This window comes from Cherax quadricarinatus, chromosome 74 (genome assembly GCF_038502225.1).
Source record: "Cherax quadricarinatus isolate ZL_2023a chromosome 74, ASM3850222v1, whole genome shotgun sequence".
In the NCBI taxonomy this organism is placed as follows: domain Eukaryota; kingdom Metazoa; phylum Arthropoda; class Malacostraca; order Decapoda; family Parastacidae; genus Cherax; species Cherax quadricarinatus.
In genome coordinates, this window is record NC_091365.1 from 390,599 (window position 1) to 414,669 (window position 24,071).

General features: G+C 41.0%; 1 protein-coding gene across 1 annotated transcript; it reads left to right on the forward strand.

The window, feature by feature from the left end:
* The first annotated feature begins 1,098 nt into the window (after positions 1-1,098).
* Positions 1,099-4,393, forward strand: LOC128700150 (uncharacterized). The gene is made up of 4 exons (XM_070100656.1): positions 1,099-1,938; positions 2,066-2,674; positions 3,010-3,669; positions 3,913-4,393. Exons 1-3 carry the CDS (start codon positions 1,909-1,911, stop codon positions 3,442-3,444), a joined length of 1,074 nt encoding a protein of 357 aa, XP_069956757.1. The 5' UTR covers positions 1,099-1,908; the 3' UTR covers positions 3,445-3,669; positions 3,913-4,393.
* Positions 4,394-24,071: the final 19,678 nt, after the last annotated feature.

Here is a 24,071-nt window from a genome sequence, read left to right on the forward strand (position 1 = left end):
CAGATGATAAGTGTTCTTTAAGCCCATCGTAATCTGCTAAGCGAAAATCTGGGACTGTTACTGAGTTATCGCTACTATCGTACTTCCATTCAATGCTAAATGTAATTGATTTGTGGTCGCTAGCACCCAGTTCCTCTGAAATTTCTAAATTATTAACAAGGGATTCATTGTTTGCCATAACTAAGTCAAGCAGGTTATTTCCCCTTGTAGGTTCTGTCACAAACTGCTTCAAAAAACAATCCTGAAATACTTCTAAGAAGTCGTACGATTCTAAATTCCCAGTCAAGAAATTCCAATCAACATGACTAAAGTTAAAGTCTCCTAGAATTACTACATTATCGTGCCTTGTGGCCTTAACAATTTCCTCCCATAGTAGTTTCCCTTGGTCCCTATCTAAGTTAGGGGGACGGTATATCACTCCTAAAATCAGTTTTTCATGCCCCTCTGAAAATTCTATCCAAACAGACTCTGTATGTGTTACTTCAGACTTAATACCCGTTTTTATGCAACAGTTCAAGCGATCTCGGACGTACAATGCCACCCCACCCCCCCTCCCAATACTTCTATCTTCTTGGAACAATTTAAAACCCTGAATATGACATTCCGCAGGCATGTCCCGACTTTTTGAATTAAACCACGTCTCAGTTAAGGCAAATACATCAATGTTACCTACACTAGCAACTAATCTCAACTCGTCCATCTTATTCCTAGCACTACGGCAATTAGCATAATAAACATTGAAAGACTCTCCTTTCTCTTTACCCTTCCTGCTCATTTCTATTTTTCTACTAAACCTATTACCGTCTTTATCACCCAAGGTCCCTGGCTTTTCAATATCTATCTCGTTCTTATTATTACTAGTTCCCCTAGAACTCGTAATATTACTACACTGGGACTTCACTGTTTTCCTGCCAAAACCCATACCACTAACTATTCCTAGTTTAAAGTCCTAACTGCTCCCTCCACTGCAGTTGCCAGTGCTCCCACCCCACACCTAGATAAGTGAACCCCATCCCTAGCATACATGTCATTTCTGCCATAGAAGAGGTCCCAGTTGTCAATGAATGTTACCGCATTTTCCTTACAGTATTTGTCCAGCCAGCAATTGACACCAATTGCCCTGGACAACCATTCACTTCCAACTCCCCTCCTTGGCAAAATACCACATATGAGAGGGTTCCCACCCTTACTTCTAATTATTTCTATTGCTGACCTATACCTGCTAATCAGGTCCTCACTCCTACGTCTGCCAACATCGTTGCCTCCAGCACTGAGACAGATAATAGGATTGCTCCCATTACCTCTCATGATGTCATCCAGACGGCTAACAATATCCTCCATCCCAGCCCCAGGAAAGCAAACTCTCTGTCTCCTACTCCTGTCCTTCAAGCAGAACGCCCTATCCATATACCTAACTTGGCTATCCCCAACAACAACAATATTCTTACCTTCCTTAATGTCCTTCGTCGTGTCGTTCCCAGTAGTCAACTCACATTCGTCGGGTAGCACTGAGAATGTATTGGATGTTTCCACAACAGTTTCCACGGCAGTCTCTTTCTTCTTCATCGTTTCTACCTTTCCATTCGTCTTCTTGATCGTCAACTTCTTTCCCTGCTGTCCAGCCACTGACCAGTTTCCCTTCTTGACCTGAGGACTCAAAACAGGAGGACTACTACGAATCTTCTTGTTCTCCTCGGTCAATCGCCGAATTTCCAAATTCGCCAACCTCAATTCTTCCTTAAGCTGTTGGTAAAGTTGCTCGATGGAGGGCATCTTGCTTCAATTCTAGAGAGCGCGCAAACAGGTCTTCACAGAGCCAAGTACACGTCAACACTGCGCAAATGCCAACTCAATCAGGAGCTACTGCGCAGCACGTCCGCACGGCCCAATAGCGATGCGAAATCTTCTATGTTCGGTTCATCAGTTTTATCAGATTCGGTAATTATTATTCTGTATATGTAAATATGATAGTGAATATCTCTCTCTCATTTAGTGAATTTTTAATAGGATATTTTCATGTAAATTAGTATTTTCATTACATTAAAATACTCTTGTGTTGCCACAGGTGACAGAGACTCAAGAACACATCATTCCTGTAACACTTGTGGAACAACAACAATGTCAGACTCAAACATCTGATGAGAAATCCTTCACAAAACAGAACGAAATGTCTCATTGTGATCAACTGAAAAGTTTTACATCTTTGAGGAACAAAATGACCGCTAATGCAGATGTTTCTTCTAAGCGAACAACCGAGGCGAGGAAATGTTCCTCTGATAATAAAAGTGATGTTACTTTTAACATCGAGGAAGTTAACGCTGATACTAACATCAACAACCAAGATTATCATTCTAAGACAAATACAGTTGTTGATAATGAGGTAGATAAGACTAAGTCTATTGTCAACCGTCATTATCAAGGTCACTGTGAGAACTCTCGTAGTGTTAATCTTAATAGAATTTTGCCAGTAAGTTTGAAGGGAACATTTTTCAATGACTCTTTCTTTGAGGACTCCAGAGAAAGTTTTGTGACTGCAGTTAAGAATGTACTGAAGAAGACTCGTGAAGGATCCTACCTGTGTGATGACATAACATCCTACAGGAACCTCAGACAACGTGACTTAAGATCAGAGAACCAAGCCGTCCATGTTGAGGAGGACCTTACCTCTATGAAGGTAAATATTCATTGTAATATGGACCAATCTGGTCTGTTATTTTCTAATTTTTTTCTGTTACTATAAATTTGTGAATTTATCTAAACACAAAAGTTTAACAAATATTAAACATTTATATAACAGAATCCATAAAGAGGCAATAAAATAGAAGATAAATACTGTAAGTTTCGAACCAACACTGATATCTTCATCAAAATTAAGAGTATTAACCTACAGATAAATTTCTGAGTGTTGAGCACAAATATACAATTATAATCTTATATTTCTTTTCTTTGTGAGTTCATTTGTTTTATTCATTAATATACCGATGTTATCCTTGATAATTTTCTTCACAGATTGTAGTGGACGTCCAAGACTTTATTGGAGGTGATATTAAAGTGGAAGTTGTTGGAGGTAAAGAACTTGTGGTTGAGGGAAGAACCAAGAGTGAAGATGGAGCCTCAGCCACTTCCTCGAGCTTCCTTCTTCGCTTCTCCTTGCCTCAGCACGCTGACCTGGAGACAATATCCTCAGCCATGTCCTCAGATGGTGTCCTCACAATCATTACCCCCAAGTTGCAACAGACTGTTGGTGCTGGTACAACAAACAACAAGGAAATGTTTGTTGAACGTCAGTCAAGACTTGACCACCAGAGTGATGGAGAACAATCATGGGAGGAGAAGAAGGTTCAACACTCAGCTAAAGAGTCTGAGGGTTGTAGCTCCCGGTCCTTCAGTTCCGCCTATCGTTCCCAACATCAATATTCATCCAACAGAAATTTTAAACATTAAAAATTCCTCTAATATTTTCTTAAACTTAGTAATGCTAAAGAATAAATTTTTAACTTATTATATCTCTATTAATTTGTTAATTATCAAAGATAATATAATAATGTAACTGATCACATCATCTTAGGTAATTATATAATGTAAAACTGTGAGAAAAGTAACTAGACTGGGACTTCAGACATCATCAGTGAGCGAGGAACATCACTGTACATGACAGTAACTCAACAGGTAAGACAACCCAAGTTATTATAACAAATTACGTAATTTACATAATGAAAAACAAACTTGAAAATAACAGAGACAATAAAATAGAAACACTGACCTAAGGGCTATTTTACATTTGTAAATATAAAGGCATTATGAACACAGGATTATTTTACACTTGTAAATATAGACACTATGCTTACAGGATTATTTTATATGTATTTTATTCCCAAGATGTCAACTTAATCAAAGTTTTTCCTCCGACAGATGTCACCAACTTCACCTTCACGCCTTTGAGCTCACCTGGTGATGTCACCTACACATTCCCTCATTACAAATTCGCATATATATATATATATATATATATATATATATATATATATATATATATATATATATATATATATATATATATATATATATATATATATATATATATATATATATATATATATATATATATATATATAAGATTCCTATGCAGATATTATTATTATAATCAAAAAGAAGCGCTAAACCACATGGGCTACACAGCGCTGCAGATAGATAATTCTTGAATTTTTTATAAGTATTAAAATTAGCATGTTTCAGACAAATTTATATATAACAATTAAGCTTGGATAAAGATTTATTTTGTAGAAGAAATTTGTATTGAAAATTTATTTTGAGTAGCAATAAATATATTATATATTTTTACGTTAAATTTTATAAGACGGATCTTCACGATCAATAAAAAATGAAAACTATATATGATTTATATATATGCCAATTTATTTTATAGTATTAGAAGCCTACAAGACCTTATTAGGATTAGGATTTATTTGTATATTCATGTGGGACGCTAAGTTCATGTGTACACCAGGTGCTTGGAGTGGTGCAGACTCGATCCTCCGTCTAGTAAGCCTGAAGCCAACATGCTGCTTAATTTTGCTCGCCCACTCAATTTCTTTCGTTATCTTGAGTTACCAAGTCTCCGGGTTAACATTGCAAGCAAATGGAATTTTTAGCATAGTTACTCCAAAATTCCTGCTATAGAGAGTGTGTGAGGATTTTAAAGAAAGTTGCCTTCGAGGATAAACAAAAATAGTTTCTGAATATATTTGTGGAGGAGGAGAAGAAAAAGAAGAAAGAGGAGAGGAGGATGTAAAGGAAAAGAAGACGATTTCAGTTGTATTATTGACCTGGAAAGTTACTAACCCAGGTAACCCAAGAAAACAAATCACTGTCGCTTGTCTCCTGAACATCCTGTGATCCTGTTCCCCAGGAAGCCACCCACATTACTGACCTCTCACAAAACTCGGCTAACACCCGGGTACCTACTTGCCTCTGGGTGAAAAGTAGCAACAGGTGTAAGGAAAAATGTTCGATATTTCCTCTAGTTCCAGAATGGAACCTTGTGCATAGAGGTGGTGAGAAAATTAGAAGACAGTTCTCGGGAGAAAAAGAAAAAAACTCAGAATTTATGTCGATGCTCACCTGTCTCACTATATTAAAAAAAAAACATTCTAAACTTTAGAAAACAGGTATCTTGACCTGACCTCGGCTTTCTCCTGACCTCTTCTCCCTACGACGTCATAAATTTCCTCCACCTGTGTGGGAGGTATTTGTGTACTGTCTTCTGACTTTCCTCTGACATCGGCACCTGGAACACAGCCTTTATCTCACAACCAAAAATTAGAATTCGATTTTGGGACAATGGCAAACGCTGAGCGTGTTTTCTTTACGCCTCATTCTCCTAATATTAGGTAGGTAAGTATGTGTCAGACGACTGTCGTGGGTCTCATCAGATTTTAAAGATTCAAAATTAAACTTTCGTCGAAATATAATGCAGTCAGAGAGGTGGTGGCCGAATTAGAGGGTGGACTTTGTAGGTTGACGGGACCTGATTACCCTGAGCATGTACTCTAAACTACAGTACTCGGAGATCACCACATTATTGTAGATTTAACGATCACGACAAGATGATGATGATGATGATGATGATGATGATGATGATGATGATGATAATGATAATCTTCATTTATTAATATTATATACATTCATTATTATATACAGACCATAACTGACGTCAGTGACATACTATATAGAAAGCCCCTGGTTATGCAAAGCATTTCGAGCAAATTAGGTTAATTTTGTATCCAGGATACGACCAATACAAGTCGACTAACACCCAGGTACCTACTGACTGGTAGTTGAACAGGTATAGCAGGTATCTTAAGAAAACACGTCCTAATGTTTCCACCTGTACCGGTGATCAAACCACAGACCTCAGTGTGAGCTGAGTGCGCTGCCAACCGAGCTACGGGACACATGTAAAGACCCAAAGGCCACAGATCCATGACTGGAGCAATATACAATTAGTTAATGTTGTCATTAAATCTTATTAGGTTTCCCGTAACTCAATTGCTAGTGCATTCAGCTAACGCACTGAGGTCCGTGGTTCGATCCCCGGTACGGGTAGAAACATCAGGACGTGTTTCCTTAAAACACCTGCCGTCCATGTTCCCCTAGCAGTAAAATAGGTACCTGGGTGTTAGTCGACTAGTGTGGATCGCATCCTTGGTCAAAACTGAACTAATTTGCCCGATATGCTTGCTCAGCAGAAGATAAGATTTCGTTCGGATTTTTAACCCCGGAGGGTTAGCCACCCAGGATAACCCAAGAAAGTCAGTGCGTCATCGAGGACTGTCTAACTTATTTCCATTGGGGTCCTTAATCTTGTCCCCCAGGATGCGACCCACACCAGTCGACTAACACCCAGGTACCTATTTGCTGCTAGGTGAACAGGTGTAAGGAAACGTGTCGAATGTTTCCACCCGCCGGGAATCGAACCCGGGCCCTCCGTGTGTGAAGCGGGAGCTTTAGCCACCAGGCCACCGGGCCACATAGCATAGCATAGCAAGGGACTTTCTATATAATAGTATGTCATTGATGTCAGCTAAGCCTGTATACCTTGTACATGTACTTGTAGAAATAAAGATATTATTATAATAATAATTCTAGGTAGTAGGTTGGTAAACAGCAACCACCCAGGGAGGTACTACCGTCCTGTGGTAGTAGGTTGGTAGACAGCAACCACCCAGGGAGGTACTACCGTCCTGCCAAGTGAGTGTAAAACGAAAACCTGTAATTGTTTTGCATGATTGTAGGATTGCTGGTGTCCATTTTTCTGTCTCATAAACATGCAAGATTTCAGGTACATCTTGCTACTTCTACTTACACTTAGGTCACACTACACATACATGTTATCTCAAGTTATGCAGGAATACACATCCAACAATTTCGCCTCCTATTTGAGAGGTGTCAACCCTATTTTAACCTCTAGAGCACAAAAAAAAACTTCCCATTCACTAACGTTTTCTTGGTTCATTCAAACACAGTGGCGAGTCTCTTCTGCGCAGGCGCAGCTTCCCATTTTCGATAACATAATTTTTATTAAATACAGTATGGCAATCTATATACATATAACTACTGTATTTCTGGAAAATATATACAGTATTTTCCACACATGTACAAGCATATATAAACACACCACTCTGGGTTTTCTTCTATTTTCTTATTAGTTCTTGTTCTTGTTTATTTCCTCTTACCTCCATGGGAAAGTGGAACAGAATTCTTCCTCCGTAAGCCATGCGTGTTGTAAGAGGCGACTAAAATGCCGGGAGCAAGGGGCTGGTAACCCCTTCTCCTGTATATATTACTAAATGTAGAAGGAGAAACTTTCGTTTTTCCTTTTGGGCCACCCTGCCTCGGTGGGATACTGCCGGTGTGTTGAAAGAAATAATAATAATAATAATAATAATAATAATAATAATAATAATAATAATAATAATAATAATAATAATAATAATAATAATAATAATAATATAATATTATTATTACTATTATTATTATTATTATTATTATTTTGTGTAGTGTAAGAGCAGACGTAATTTTAACGTTGTTATCCCCAAGTCTGACTATACATAATTCTCTGTTTCGTGGGTCAGAAGAAAACTGCACGAGAGGACCAACTACAGAAGTTTGTTCTCAGCGTTGTTCTCAGCGTTGTTCTCAGCATTGTTCTCAGCGTTGTTCTCAGCGTTACTCTCAGCGTTGTTTTCAGCGTTGTTCTCAGCGTTGTTCTCAGCGTTGTTTGTTTTCAGCGTTGTTCTCAGCGTTGTTCTCAGCGTTATTCTCAGCGTTGTTCTAAGCGTTGTTCTCAGCGTTGTTCTAAGCGTTGTTCTAAGCGTTGTTCTAAGCGTTGTTCTCAGCGTTGTTCTAAGCGTTGTTCTAAGCGTTGTTCTCATTGTTCTCCCGAAGAAAAATAAGAAAACTTAATTAACGACTCGAAAGAGGAAACAGCCTACAATAACCCAGGAAAGCCACCTATCCTGTTGTTTGCTTTTGCTCTGGTAAGTAAGTAAGTAAGTAAGTAAGTAAGTAAGTAAGTAAGTAAGTAAGTAAGTTTATTCAGGTATACACAAATACAGTTACATAGAATTATCATACATAGCAGCATATGTGTAGAGAACCTGGGATAACCCAAAAAAGTCAGAGTGACTTATTTCCGTTAGGTGTCGTGTCCGTAGTGAAATAAGTCGTGTCCGTAGTGAAATAAGTCGTGTCCGTAGTGAAATAAGCCGCAGTGGTATACTAGATTATCCTAGATTCATTTCTATATAATTTACTAGAGGATTTTGTTCGGATTATTAACCTAGAGAGTAACATTGGGATAACCCAGTAAAGCCACCACAGAGTTAGTAACCTTGGGATAACCCAGTAAAGCCACCACAGAGTTAGTAACCTTGGGATAACCCAGTAAAGCCACCACAGACTTAGTAACCTTGGGATAACCCAGTAAAGCCACCACAGAGTTAGTAACCTTGGGATAACCCAGTAAAGCCACCACAGAGTTAGTAACCTTGGGATAACCCAGTAAAGCCACCACAGAGTTAGTAACCTTGGGATAACCCAGTAAAGCCACCACAGAGTTAGTAACCTTGGGATAACCCAGTAAAGCCACCACAGAGTTAGTAACCTTGGGATAACCCAGTAAAGCCACCACAGAGTTAGTAACCTTGGGATAACCCAGTAAAGCCACCACAGAGTTAGTAACCTTGGGATAACCCAGTAAAGCCACCACAGAGTTAGTAACCTTGGGATAACCCAGTAAAGCCACCACAGAGTTAGCAACCTTGGGATAACCCAGTAAAGCCACCACAGAGTTAGTAACCTTGGGATAACCCAGTAAAGCCACCACAGAGTTAGTAACCTTGGGATAACCCAGTAAAGCCACCACAGAGTTAGTAACCTTGGGATAACCTAGTAAAGCCACCACAGAGTTAGTAACCTTGGGATAACCCAGTAAAGCCACCACAGAGTTAGTAACCTTGGGATAACCCAGTAAAGCCACCACAGAGTTAGTAACCTTGGGATAACCCAGTAAAGCCACCACAGAGTTAGCAACCTTGGGATAACCCAGTAAAGCCACCACAGAGTTAGTAACCTTGGGATAACCCAGTAAAGCCACCACAGAGTTAGTAACCTTGGGATAACCCAGTAAAGCCACCACAGAGTTAGTAACCTTGGGATAACCCAGTAAAGCCACCACAGAGTTAGTAACCTTGGGATAACCCAGTAAAGCCACCACAGAGTTAGTAACCTTGGGATAACCCAGTAAAGCCACCACAGAGTTAGTAACCTTGGGATAACCCAGTAAAGCCACCACATCAGACTGTCTTGTCTAGAATAAATGTCTTTTTACCTTCTCCTCCAGCATGCGACCCACAAGTCAGCTAACACCCAGGTACCTACTTCAGGGACACCTATTTCTGGGTTATCCTAGATAATTTACACATGTATTACTAAGTATGATAATTGTGCCTTACGTATTCAAGTACCTAAACAAACTTACTTACTGCTAGGTGAACAGGGACAGCAGGTGTAAGTAGACTAACACCCACGTACCTACTTACTGCTAGGTGAAGAACGGTAGCAGGGGAATCGTGAGTCGATCGCAGGTACAGGTGGAAACGTTAGTCATGTTTCCCTACACCTGATGTCCCTGTACACCTAGCAGTAAGTAGGCACCTGGGTGTTAGTCGCCTCTTGTGGGTCGCATCCTGGGAGGTGTAGCTGAGGTAGGCTAACACTTCTTAGCCTATAAAACTTCTTTGTGCAAAAAAAGCTTTATCAATAATAGCCTGATAAAGCCTTTAAGAAAATAACACAAGAACATAAGAATGAAGGAACACTGCAGAAGGCTTACTGGCCCATACAAGGCAGGTTCTTTAGTTACTGACTTCATAAAGCTTTTCTAAGTAAGCATTGTTATAATGAAAGCTTTCTCTTAAGCTTTCTATTCTTGTGAAAGCTTCCCATGAAAGCTTTCACTCCGCTGTTCCCGAGTGACAGAAGGCATCAATGTATGCAGGTCATTACGATACCGAGAGGTCATCAGCGTGACCGGGGCCATCAATGTACACAGGTCATAATTCCCAGGCCATAAGGCCATGAAATGTTATGCAAGCGTCATCAATGTACCGAGTACATTGAGGTCATCAATGTACTAAGATTATCAATGTACTGAGAACGTTGCATTTAGGTCATCAATGACCGTAGCTCGACTGTATTGAGATCAACGAACGTAGCTCGACTCAGTATTGAGATCATCAATGAGCGTAGCTCGACTCTGTATTGAGATCATCAATGAACGAAGCTCGACTCTGTATTGAGATCATCAATGAACGTAGCTCGACTCTGTATTGAGATCATCAATGAACGTAGCTCGACTCTGTATTGAGATCATCAATGAACGTAGCTCGACTCTGTATTGAAATCATCAATGAACGTAGCTCGACTCTGTATTGAGATTATCAATGAACGTAGCTCGACTCTGTATTGAAATCATCAATGAACGTAGCTCGACTCTGTATTGAGATTATCAATGAACGTAGCTCGACTCTGTATTGAAATCATCAATGAACGTAGCTCGACATTGTACTGAAGTATGTCATCAATTTATTGTGTTGAGCTCAACAGTGTACTGAGGTCGGTCATCAGTGCTCTGAGTTCATCCTGTGTCGTTACAGTACACAGGTCATTACATTACCCAGATATGCCAAACATTAAATCAAAGACGATATTCATTTGTTATCACAATATATACCCGAATTTATCCTCAATGCCCTGTGTATATCTCTAATTAATGAAAGTCTTTCAGCTGTATACCTCAACCATATCTCCCCTCACTCTACCTCTCACAGGAAAGTGCTGATTCAGAGCTATCAAATATACACTGAGAGATGTGTATCTCTCAGTGTGTATATACTGAGAGCTTGTATATTTATTTCAGGGCTTACAGTGTCGTTGTTCATGTGGTACGGGTTACGTGCAGCCTTAATGACCCTCGTGTAGTCGACAGGTCGTGGAGATAGGAGGGGAAAGGGTCGTGATCTTCTGGAGTCGTCTTCAGGTGACCTTTAAGTAACTAATTATACATTGAAGGGTATATATATATATATATATATATATATATATATATATATATATATATATATATATATATATATACATGTCGTGCCGAATAGGCAGAATTTGCGATCTTGGCTTAAATAGCAACTCTCATCTTGCCATATAGGACAAGCGAAAATTTGTGTATGCATTAATTTCGCAAAAATCATTCTAAACCTAACGAAAAAAATATATTTCATTGTGTTTGTTTAGTATTAAATTACTGTAAAAGTATTTAAAATATATTTAGTAGGATTAGGCTAAAATAAATTGAGCTTGTTATAATAAGGTTAGGTAAGTTTTCTAAGATTCTTTTGGTGCAAAATTAAATTTTTTTACATTAACATTAATGAAAAACTATATCTTTAAACGTATAAGAGAAATTTTTAGAAAGGACTTAATTTTAAATGAGTTCTTGCTAACTGACCAGTTTTACCCATTAGGCACGACATATATATATATATATATATATATATATATATATATATATATATATATATATATATATATATATATATATATATATATTATATACATTGAGAGATGTTATATATATATATATATATATATATATATATATATATATATATATATATATATATATATATATATATATATATATATATATATATATATATATATATTATATACATTGAGAGATGTGAGCGTCTGTCAGTATATATACTCTCAGAATTTACACTAAGCTCTGTTTTAGGAACTAAAACAATCTTGGCTGGTGGTGAGCAAGAGCGAGAGAGAGAGAGAGAGAGAGAGAGAGAGAGAGAGAGAGAGAGAGAGTGTGAGAGAGGCAGAGAGAGAGAGAGAGAGAGAGAGAGAGAGAGAGAGAAAGAGAAAGAGAGAGAGAGAGAGAGAGAGAGAGAGAGAGAGAGAGAGGAGAGAGAGAGAGAGGAGAGAGAGAGAGAGAGAGAGAGAGAGAGAGAGAGAGAGAGAGAGAGAGAGAGAGAGAGCACTTCGCCGTATCTCGCATCTGCTTGACAGTAGGGGTTGCAAGATCCTGTACGAGGCACAAGTACGCTCACACCTTGAGTATGCTCCACTTTCTTGGTTTGCCTGCCCCCCCTCTCATCTGCGACTGCTTGACAGAGTAGAGAACAGAGCAAGACGTCTCATCTCTCGCCTGGACCCATCCTGGATAGATCTGTCATTTCAGCAGAGCCTTCAACATAGGAGGGATGTGGGTGGCCTTACTGTTATGTACAAGGCCAATATTGTCAAAATACCACACTTGGATCCACTTCGAGGACAGCGTGAAACAAGCTTTTATGCCACAAGACGGGCAGAAAGCAGCAACTTCACTCTGGCTGTACCCTTCTCCAGAACATCACTCCATCTGAGATCATACATACCCAGGATGACTCGAGTATGGAACACATTCGTACAGCATAATGATGTCAACGAGATAACGTCAGTTGATCAAATGAAAATGCTGGCCCACAGATGGCTCCAACTTCATCCTGTTCCCTACTTGTATGTCTCATAACAAAAAAGCTTTCAAATGAGCTGATGTAGGTAACAGCTCTTAGCTTGCCAATAAAGTTAGGAATCCTTAACCTGTAAATAGCTGTCAATAAAGCTAGGGATCCTTAACCTTGTCAAACCCTGTGTAAAAAAAAAAAAAAAAAAAAAAAAAAAAAAAAAAAAAAAAAAGAGAGAGAGAGAGAGAGAGAGAGACCTGTTCTCAGAACAAACCAGCAGGATCTCTGAATTGGTAAACACTCTCACACGTCACCCACTTAGCTACTCCTATCCCAGCCCATCAGGTGGGATTGGGCCTTATACAAGACCACAGACCTACATCCCTGCAGCTGCCTCAGTACCCTACCTCTCTCAAGGGCAGGCACCTTACATTCCCTACACACCCACCACCTCAAGCTGACCACTTCATCATGAGGAGCCAGTCTATCAGCATCCTGTCGGCCAACATTAGAGGTTTCATTACTAATGTTGGAGAGCTCACACATAGCTTTGTGAACACTCGACGTCCCGACATGATAGCTGTTGTTGAAACATTTTTGGATGACAGGACTCCAGAAAATTTTGCAAGAATTGCTGGCTACACCTCATGGATGAGAAGAGACAGGCAAGGGCAAGGAGGTGGTGTTGCTGTGTGCTTCTCTAAAAGTGTTCATGCCCAGCACATAGATGTTGCCACCCCTACACATCTTGAAATGATGTTCTTCAAGCTCTGTATAAACACTAGTACCTCTGTACTAGCATGTGCAATGTACAGACCTCAGTGGCAACATGCAGACCCTATCAACTTCCTAATGGAAAATATTGACTCCCTTCTGCTACAACACAACTGTCAACATATTATAATTGTTGGTGACCTCAACCAGCACCTTATACAGGGGGACTTTGATGACCTTCTTGCAGTGTTTGACATGAGAAACTTTGTTGATTTCCCTACTCATATCTCTGGCTCCTCCCTTGACCCAGTAGTGAGTGATCTGGCAGAAGGCATAGTCACTTGTCAACCCCTCGGCTACGTTGGATCGTCTGACCACAAGGCTGTTTTTACCACACTTAAGATCCCAACAGAACGAGGTGAGGAGTCCACACGCACAACCTGGCTATGGGAAAGAGGTAATTGGCCAGCCCTTTGCTCTGAGCTCGCCACCACCGACTGGAATGCTCTTCTCCAGGGGGATGTTGACAACCAAGTGAAAGCCTTCACTGGACACATCCTTAATCTGCAACAAGAACACATTCCTCACCGGCAATATGTGACAAAGCCTACAGATCAGCCTTGGTTTGGCTTTCGTTGTAGAGAGGCTGCTACTGCTAAGTACAAAGCATGGCGAAGGTATAAGAGACATCCTACCACCTATAACAGGAACTTGCACATGCAAGCCTGTAGGCATATGGGTGATGTTCAAAAGTGGGCCATTACTAAATGGGAGGTGGACACTAAAAGAAAGTTAGCATCAGGTAGGGTAGGCTCCAAAACCTGGTGGTCCCTGGTCAAGGACAGACAAGGTTATCTGCCTGATGAACTTATTCCACCTCTAAATCGACAGGATGGGACCACCTCTACTAGTAGTCAAGAGAAGGCGGACCTCTTTGCTGAACACTTTGCTACCAAAATGCAAGTTCCTGATCCAGCAAGGGACCCTCCTTGGCTAGCTGCAAGAACTGTGTCAAAACTGTCAGTGGTGACAATAAGGCAGGAGGAGGTGCATTTCCTTCTTAAATCACTTGACCAAGAAAAGGCTGTGGGCCCAGACAAGTTGAGCCCAAGATTGTTGAGAAGATGTGCAGACCAGCTAGCAGCACCTCTAACTCGCATCTTTCAGCACTGCCTAGTACAGTGTAAATGGCCCTCTCCATGGAAAGAGGCAAATGTAGTCCCTGTTCACAAAAAGAAGAGCAGAGCAGAAATCAGCAACTACAGACCAGTGTCACTCCTGTCAATCACTGGTAAGATCCTTGAGACAATAATCTCAAGACAAATGACAGATTTTTTTGACTACCACTCACTACTTTGTGATCGTCAATATGGCTTCAGGAAAGGTTACTCTGCTGCTGATCTGTTGTTAAACCTCTCCACTAAGTGGCACCAGTCACTGGATGAATCCAAAGTCAGCTGTGTGGTAGCACTGGACATTGCTGGCGCTTTCGACCGGGTGTGGCACCAGGGCCTCTTAGCAAAACTTCAAGCACTGGGAATTGCAGGCTCTACGCTATGTCTCCTCAGTGATTACCTTCATGGTAGATCTCTAAGTGTAGTCCTCAATGGAACGGAATCAGCAAGGCATCCTATTGGGGCAAGCGTTCCACAAGGAAGTGTGCTGGGTCCACTGTTATGGAATGTCTACTTCAACGACCTTCTTCATCTCATCCCAGAATCACATGCATATGCAGACGACTGTACACTGACATTCACTTATCCAAGAGAAGAAATGCCAGCTGCTCTAAGCTACATCAATCACCAGCTGAGAGCTATATCAGCTTGGGGAAATAGATGGCAAGTAACATTTGCACCTGAAAAAACGCAAATGATGTTCGTCTCTAGGCACCATGATGGTAATGCTGGCGCAGTAGTAAGGATGAATGGGACGATGTTGGCACCTGGAGAAGAAGTTGATATCCTTGGGGTGAAATTTGACTCCAAACTAACCATGAAGAACCATGTTGTAAATCTTGCAAACAAGGCAGCCAGGAAGCTTACAGCACTTCGCCGTATCTCGCATCTGCTTGACAGTAGGGGTTGCAAGATCCTGTACGAGGCACAAGTACGCTCACACCTTGAGTATGCTCCACTTTCTTGGTTTGCCTGCCCCCCCTCTCATCTGCGACTGCTTGACAGAGTAGAGAACAGAGCAAGACGTCTCATCTCTCGCCTGGACCCATCCTGGATAGATCTGTCATTTCAGCAGAGCCTTCAACATAGGAGGGATGTGGGTGGCCTTACTGTTATGTACAAGGCCAATATTGTCAAAATACCACACTTGGATCCACTTCGAGGACAGCGTGAAACAAGCTTTTATGCCACAAGACGGGCAGAAAGCAGCAACTTCACTCTGGCTGTACCCTTCTCCAGAACATCACTCCATCTGAGATCATACATACCCAGGATGACTCGAGTATGGAACACATTCGTACAGCATAATGATGTCAACGAGATAACGTCAGTTGATCAAATGAAAATGCTGGCCCACAGATGGCTCCAACTTCGTCCTGTTCCCTACTTGTATGTCTCATAACAAAAATGCTTTCAAATGAGCTGATGTAGGTAACAGCTCTTAGCTTGCCAATAAAGTTAGGAATCCTTAACCTGTAAATAGCTGTCAATAAAGCTAGGGATCCTTAACCTTGTCAAACCCTGTGTAAAAAAAAAAAAAAAAAAAAAAAAAGAGAGAGAGAAGAATGAAAATGGAGATCCAGCAGCGACAAGAGGAAAAGTGTGTATGGAGACGTATGTCTGTGGATGAGACCCAAATTGTGTCCAGGGAGAAAGAGTGGACCAGTGGACCAATGGACCACCTTGGCACTACAGGCGAAGACCAGCCTAGGACCATCCAGCCAGAGTTTTTGTCCACGTCTTCCAGAGAAGTGACTATTATCCAGGTACTATCCGGCAGCATCAATCGCCGGCCGCGTCACATCTGTTCAGTATTCCATGAACACAAACACGGGTGAAACAAAAGCAGAGGAAGGGAGCAGCAAATACACCTGTCAGTTGGTTGGCAATAAACAGACACACACTTCTCCGTCCATCACAGAAAACGGGGCAGCGGTGCCACAGTGCCAACCATTCAAGCATGCTATCAGTTTCCTTACGTGTTTCTCCCCCGTGAATATGCTTCTGGCCTTTCCCATGAAAAAAGCACGCTCGTTGAGAGCACAATCAAGGTCCTCCCCATGGTGTTCCGTAACAGAAATCGCACGGCATATCTCTAAGATCAAACTGCTTCCAGCCTTGGTGGGATGTGCAAGGCATTGGTAGCGCTGGAGTGAGTCTCCCAGTGCTTATAACTAACGCAGGCTGTCTGCTACACGGCTAACGAAGCCATGTTAGGTTTGCTGAACCAACCCTCCAGCTTTACAAGAAATGGATTCAAATCATTCACAGCCATTGCTATCAAGTGAGGTTACCTGATGAGTGAGACACATAACTGTAGCAAGAGCCGTAATGACAGATTTCTTAATACGTCTTATTAAGATGGGATTTTCTCTGAACTGTTTTTATTCAGATTATATACCTGGAGGGTTAGCAACCCATAATAACCCAGGATAAGCTCTCAGTTTGACTTATGTACATTCTGATAGTTTAATTCTCTTCACCAGGAAGCAATTCACAATACTCGGCGTAGTCCCGTAGCTCGATTGCTAGCGCACTGAGCTCACGTATTGAGGTCCGTGGTTCGATCACCGGTACGGGTGGAAACGTTAGTGCGTGTTTCCTTACGACACTTGCTGTCCTTGTTCATCCTGGGGACAAAACTGACCTAATTTGCCCGATATGCTCTGCATAACAAAGGGCTTTCTATATAATAGTAAGTCATTGATGTCAGCTAGACCTATATACCTTGTACATATACTTGTAGAAATAAAGATTATTATTATTATTATTATTGTTTTTATTATTATTATTATTATTATTATTATTATTAACCCAGAGGTACCTACTTACTGTTAGATGAACAGGGGTAGCAGGTATTAGGAAATATGCTCAACGTTTCCACTAACCCCATGTTAAATCTCGGAGTCATAAGATGTAAGGTGAAGGAGCCAGCTTCACTGGCTCATATTTTGGCACATCACTATGTGGTAAGCCTTTGTTTTTTATTAATATATATAACGTAATTTGAGTTGGTCTGCGGATGCTTAACCCGTGAACGAATCGTTATCTAGTAAATACCCACAGTAAGTAAGTAAGGATAGAATCCCTTATTTCCTGACGAACAAAACACCTCCTTAGCCTGAATCAGAATTGTAAAATAAATTATTCTCGGGTTGTTAAAATCTTATAAAATAATAAAAAAAAATTATATTAGGAATTTGGATCAATATCATTGATCCAAATTGAAGAATTTACTTGATACAGATTAATGATATATAAAAGTCATTATTAAAAGTAATTCTATGCCATATACTTTTTAAGTTTCACGTTTCAATTTTTTTAAATCACAAAATACTGAACTTAAATGCGGCTGTGGAGTTTAATATTGTGATGTGAAACGTTTTGGAGATATCGTTTAAAAAACGTGAATGTACAGACATAACAAAAAGATACAATACCGTGACCGAAACGTCGTTTTAAGCTTCTATTCTCCTATGTGCGGGTTATTTGTTCATTGTTTCAGTCATGGTATTGTGCCATTTTGTTCTTTATTTATATGTATGTACACTTACGTATGAATCTGTGTATCAGTTTTCGTACCTTCCTCGCTCGCGCGCCTGTAAGACGATCCTGACCCAGGCATCGTCCACGCGTGAAGGACGAACTGCGATAACATTCTCCAGACGATCACTTAGCGTAGCGGAGCACCTCTCTTCTCCCCAGCAGTCTTAAGCATCTTCCTGTTATCTTCTCTTTCTGCTCGTCCTCTGTGTTCCAGCTCTCCTGCTTGCCAGCTCACGCTCACCGTCCAGAGTGCCAGCAATACTCCAGCAGTTGGAGACGTGAAGCAGGGGTAAGCCACCTCTAATTTATCCTCTTCATGTTCCCAACTCCGCCTATCTACACCATCAACATTTTGGTAAAGAGAAACACTCCGACTGAAGCTAACAATTACGAGGGACCCTCTGAGATCAGTGCGAAAATGGAGAAACAGATAACAGAGAGTAAATGAGGAGAAAGGGAGAGGGTGGCCCCCCTCTGCTTATCACTGTAGCTCAAGGGAAAACGGTCTCCTTGCGATGCTAAGTAACTCTCTCCCTGGCATGAAGTGTTGGCGCGTGCCCTGCCCTCCCTGCCACCGTCCAAGATTGCCTCCAACTTGACTCTTCGGAGGCAAGTGTCAATGGGAACTACGGCCTAAAGATTGGATTGTGGAGGGGGTGGGAGTGGCGGTATAAACTATTTGCCTGGGCTGATAGGGATTCTCGCCATGGCCCGGATCGATGGGGAGGTCGGGGCTCTCCGGATTGGATTCCCTGGGATAGTGTTGAGGGTCGAGGGAGGAGGATTATGATCCTCCTGCTGCCATACGTTCTTTCTTCGTTTGTTTCTTCGTTCGTTGATAATTGCTTTGCTGCTCGCTTTATTGCCTTTATTCTTCTTGATCCCGATGAAGTTGATTTCAACAATATCGTGTAAATTATTTAGACAATGTTTCATGCAGAATTAGAGTTTTACTAACACTTAATAAATCTCTGTTTAGGTCGAAACGTTGCACAATACAGGTTGGCCAGGTGGTCAGATGGTCAATGGGGTTGAAAACCTATCAACTACACTAAGATCATTATGGGTGCACGCAAACCTTTCATCACCAAACGAGAATACATTAATACCGAAAACAAGTATTAAACTAATCTCTGATGATAAACACACAGAAATACTCCTCTGAATATTTCCTGTACGCCTGGTTCTGCTCGTCTGTTTAACAGTTCTAGTACGATCGCTGCCCACCGTTAACTACATGCTTAATAGACAAATGAACTGTTATTTTGGAGGTATGTTGGCTCATATGATGAATGGTAATGACCCAACATACTCACATACAGGGATCTGGCCGAGTGGCGAAAAGTACTGCGTACTTTGATACAGAGTGTGAATTCAATTCAATTCAAGTCAGTTCAAGTTTATTCTCTATAAGGGTTACAATGTGGGGTTTAGAGGTTTTGGGTGTGTTGTGATTTACATGTTATAAAATACTAATTACAGAGGGGGCTACTAGGACACCTAGCCTGGCTAGGCATTTCGAGCAGACTTAGATTAATTCTTAACATTAAATCCTTACAGATTATGGTATTAAGGCTAAGTGACTACATCATAATTTGTGAGTTGAAGGTTCGAATCCTGCTGTGGACTGAGAGATAATGTGTATCACTGTATATACACCGAGATGTATGCAATAAGATCACAAGAAACAGATATCTTAGTATGCAATATAACCACAGTGATAGGTAATAGTATCCCAAGATCTGTCGTGACCTTTCATATTATCAAGAAACAGTCACTAATCCGTGGTAATGTGAGAGATCACAGTAATATTATTTTGTTCACTGTGGATATATCGCACTAAAGAGATATACATGCGTCAGGGTATACTCATCAGAACAGCTGAATTAAGACAGTGACCTGGCTTTACACCTAATAAAATAACTTAAGTCACAGAAGAGAAGATACACGCCCCCTTAACACCAAAAAAAAAAAATATATATGAAGTTGAAGGTGGATTTTATTGCTACAGATCTGACGAAGTCTTACGTCAACTGACGCAATGTTTATCTCCGTGTTTACTCCAGCAACTAGCCAGCTCCATCATCCTGGGATTTACAACATCGATTAATCACCCTTTACGACCCTGATATATCTCCTCGGATCAATCTCGGTGGACGACGAATGAGATTTGAAAACCCCGTTATACTGCCTACCAACTCTATGTAATTCGCTAGTATCCTGTACTTAGTAGAGGAGACTTACGACGATGTGTCGTCTCCGGCACGGAATAACCTATTTACATGTTACATTAATATATTACTATTAGTATTAGTAGTAGTAGTAGTAGTATTAGTAGTAGTATTAGTAGTAGTAGCAGCAGCAGTAGTTGTAGCAGTAGAAGTAGTAGCAATAGTAATAGTAGTAGTAGTAATAGTAGTAGCAGTAATAGTAGTAGTAGTAATAGCAGTAGCAGTAGTAATAGTAGCAATAGAAATAGTAGTAGTAATAATAGTAGTAGTAGTAATAGTAGCAGGAGCAGTGGTAGTAGCAGTAGTAGCTGTAGCAATAGTAATAGTAGTAGTAGTGTTGCTATTATTAATAATATTATTATTATTATTTATGAAGCGGAGCTATAAGCCAGGAGAAAGTTTCAATCACTTGACCAAAAGTTCCACTAAGCAACAGGAGCACCGTTTCTCCTGACAGACAAAACACCGTCACTTCTTTCCTAAACTGCCTCCAAATAACACAGAAACAAAGACATTTTATGAATCTTAATAAAAATTATTTTGCTGATTATTTTACTAGTGTGGTCGTGATATTTTATATATATGTCGTGTCGAATAGGTAAAACTTGCGATTTTGGCTTAAATTATAACGCACTTCTTGCCGAATAGGGCGAGCGAAAATTTATGTATACAATAATTTCGCAAAAAATCACTCTCTAAGTCCTCTTGTTGTAGTCCTCCCTAAGTCCTCTTGTTGTAGTCCTCCCTAAGTCCTCTTGTTGTAGTCCTCCCTAAGTCCTCTTGTTGTAGACCTCCCTAAGTCCTCGTGTTGTAGTCCTCCCTAAGTCCTCTTGTTGTAGTCCTCCCTAAGTCCTCTTGTTGTAGTCCTCCCTAAGTCCTCTTGTTGTAGTCCTCCCTAAGTCCTCTTGTTGTAGTCCTCCCTAAGTCCTCTTGTTGTAGTCCTCCCTAAGTCCTCTTGTTGTAGTCCTCCCTAAGTCCTCTTGTTGTAGTTCTCCCTAAGTCCTCGTGTTGTAGTCCTCCCTAAGTCCTCTTGTTGTAGTCCTCCCTAAGTCCTCTTGTTGTAGACCTCCCTAAGTCCTCTTGTTGTAGTCCTCCCTAAGTCCTCGTGTTGTAGTCCTCCCTAAGTCCTCGTGTTGTAGTCCTCCCTAAGTCCTCTTGTTGTAGTCCTCCCTAAGTCCTCTTGTTGTAGTCCTCCCTAAGTCCTCTTGTTGTAGTCCTCCCTAAGTCCTCGTGTTGTAGTCCTCCCTAAGTCCTCTTGTTGTAGTCCTCCCTAAGTCCTCTTGTTGTAGTCCTCCCTAAGTCCTCTTGTTGTAGTCCTCCCTAAGTCCTCTTGTTGTAGTCCTCCCTAAGTCCTCTTGTTGTAGTCCTCCCTAAGTCCTCTTGTTGTAGTCCTCCCTAAGTCCTCTTGTTGTAGTCCTCCCTAAGTCCTCTTGTTGTAGTCCTCCCTAAGTCCTCTTGTTGTAGTCCTCCCTAAGTCCTCTTGTTGTAGTCCTCCCTAAGTCCTCTTGTTGTAGTCCTCCCTAAATCCTCTTGTTGTATGTCTGGCTCCGGTGTGTGGAAAAACTGGTCAGGTGTGTTGCTCTGCCATGTATCTCTGTTCTCCCTCTTCTCTTTCATTGTTTTTCCTTGTTCTTTCTTTAGATTCTTTCTCTTTCTCCCTAAAAGAAATGGTGTTGTAGACTCGACTGCCCAGTGTGAATTCCGTGTCCGGTCTTCTCTCTCTCTCTCTCTCCCAGATTTATGTAACTTTGGACTGGCTTGGGGTGTGTTGGGGAATGAGAAGGGGTTGTAGCAGGTAGGGTGGCGGGGAAAGGATGGCGGTGGCGGTGTGGCGGCGGCGGTGGCGGCCGTGATGGAGCGTGCTAGGGGTGTCATCAAGGCTCCGTGATAATCCTGCCTCGCTGACGAGTCTAGGACGCTGCATTAATTCCTGTCGCATCAGCTCAGCTCAGAGTCACCTCCCGGAGGCTGCGAACTGCTGCTTCTGTGACATCACCTGCTGCTGTGACTTCTGCTCCTGCTGCTGCTGCTACTGTGAGACGTCACTTGATCTGCTTGCTGCTTCTGCTGCTGTTCTGGCGTCAAGAGTCTGACCACTGGACTAAGCTCGCTCGAGACTTAAGAAAAATAAGCTCGGTAATCTTGGTGATACCTGACGCAGTGTGATGTTTCCGCGTTCTCCATCGACATTGCTATACAGTGTTCAATTTACACTAAACTCTCCCTTGACACTACTATACAGTGTCCAGTTCACACTAAGCTCTCCCTCTGCTATACCTGCCACTTTACCAATGCTACATCTACAGTAACGCCTACATACCACAGATGGATTAAATGTCACTTCTATTCGGTGGATAACTTGATCAGCGACAACGTTCCGAGGTTGATACATTGCTCGTGTGCGAGACTGGACTCCTATCATTACCAAACCTGCTTTGCGAGTACGCATGGGCTGCTGCCTCTCATCGACTCACTATATTTCTTTGCCCTGATACTCAGGTGACCGGAAACATCTGTGATAACACCGCGATTTCCTATGGGCATTCTTCCTCTGTCTGTCCCGTCCCTGTCCCAGGCTCCCTTATTGTCGTGTGTTAGTGTGACGGCTGTCTGTAAGATTCCCTGTAAAGAATGTGATAAAATTTATTACGGTCAAACTGGGAAAAATCTTGAACTAAGATTACAACAACATAAATATAGCATAAAATACGGGACAAAAGTATAATGCTCTGGTTTATAATATTGTAATTAGCAAAATTTGAGAAGAATTTAAAATATTTTCGACAAGTTAAAATCTTAAAGCTTGGATAGAATATAAACTGTGTCCACATTGGTGTTGCCCTTCGACTTGCCGCCCCTCTTCTCGCCGAACACAGGTGTATTTGTGGTAGTGAAGCAGCAGACCGATTCGGGTACCATGGTCTTGTGTGCCGTAAATCCGAGGGAAAGACTGCAAGACATGAGGAGGTTAATAGCATTATCAAGAGGAGCCTCACAACAGCCGGATGCCCAGCAATAAGATAGCCACCCTAACTATACAGATCTGATGGCAGCCAAAAGCGTCCATATGGTATCACCCTTCAAGTCTTGACAGACGGCAAGCAGGTGGTGTGGAACTACAGATGTGCATCCAACTTGGCTGATACCTATCTCTAATACATCAGGGAGGAATTAGGAGCAGCTGCCAGCTTCAGGGAGTCCCAAAAGTCTAGATTATTATTATTATTATTATAATCAAAAAGAAGCGCTAAGCCACAAGGGCTATACAGCGCTGCCCAAAAGTCTAGAAAATACGGAGAAATTGCCCATTATATGTTTTTTCCTATAGGTTCGGAGACCCTTGGCTCATGGGGAAAGAGTGCCTCTAAGTTTCTTAAGGAGCTAGGCAAAAGACTCGCCAGGGTAACTAGGGATCCCAGGGCAGTTAGTTTTCTGCTCCAGCGACTCAGCGCTGCTAAGCTCTGAGGAGCTGGATGAGATTTTCGCATTATAATCAGTAACAAACTTATGAACTGTATATACCACCTTTATTTCAACAATGTATCTCTTAAAACTTTTGTACCATATTATGTAATAAAATATACCTATTGGTAAAAGAAAGAAAGAAGAAATCCAAATATTCTTCCTTGAAGCCTCCGAGGCTATGGGTCCCACAATTTACACCAGAGGTAGACCCATACTATATATATATATATATATATATATATATATATATATATATATATATATATATATATATATATATATATATATATATATATATATATATATATATATATACATTCACAAATACCAATCTCTGTTCGAGGAAGACTCGAACCTACGAACAA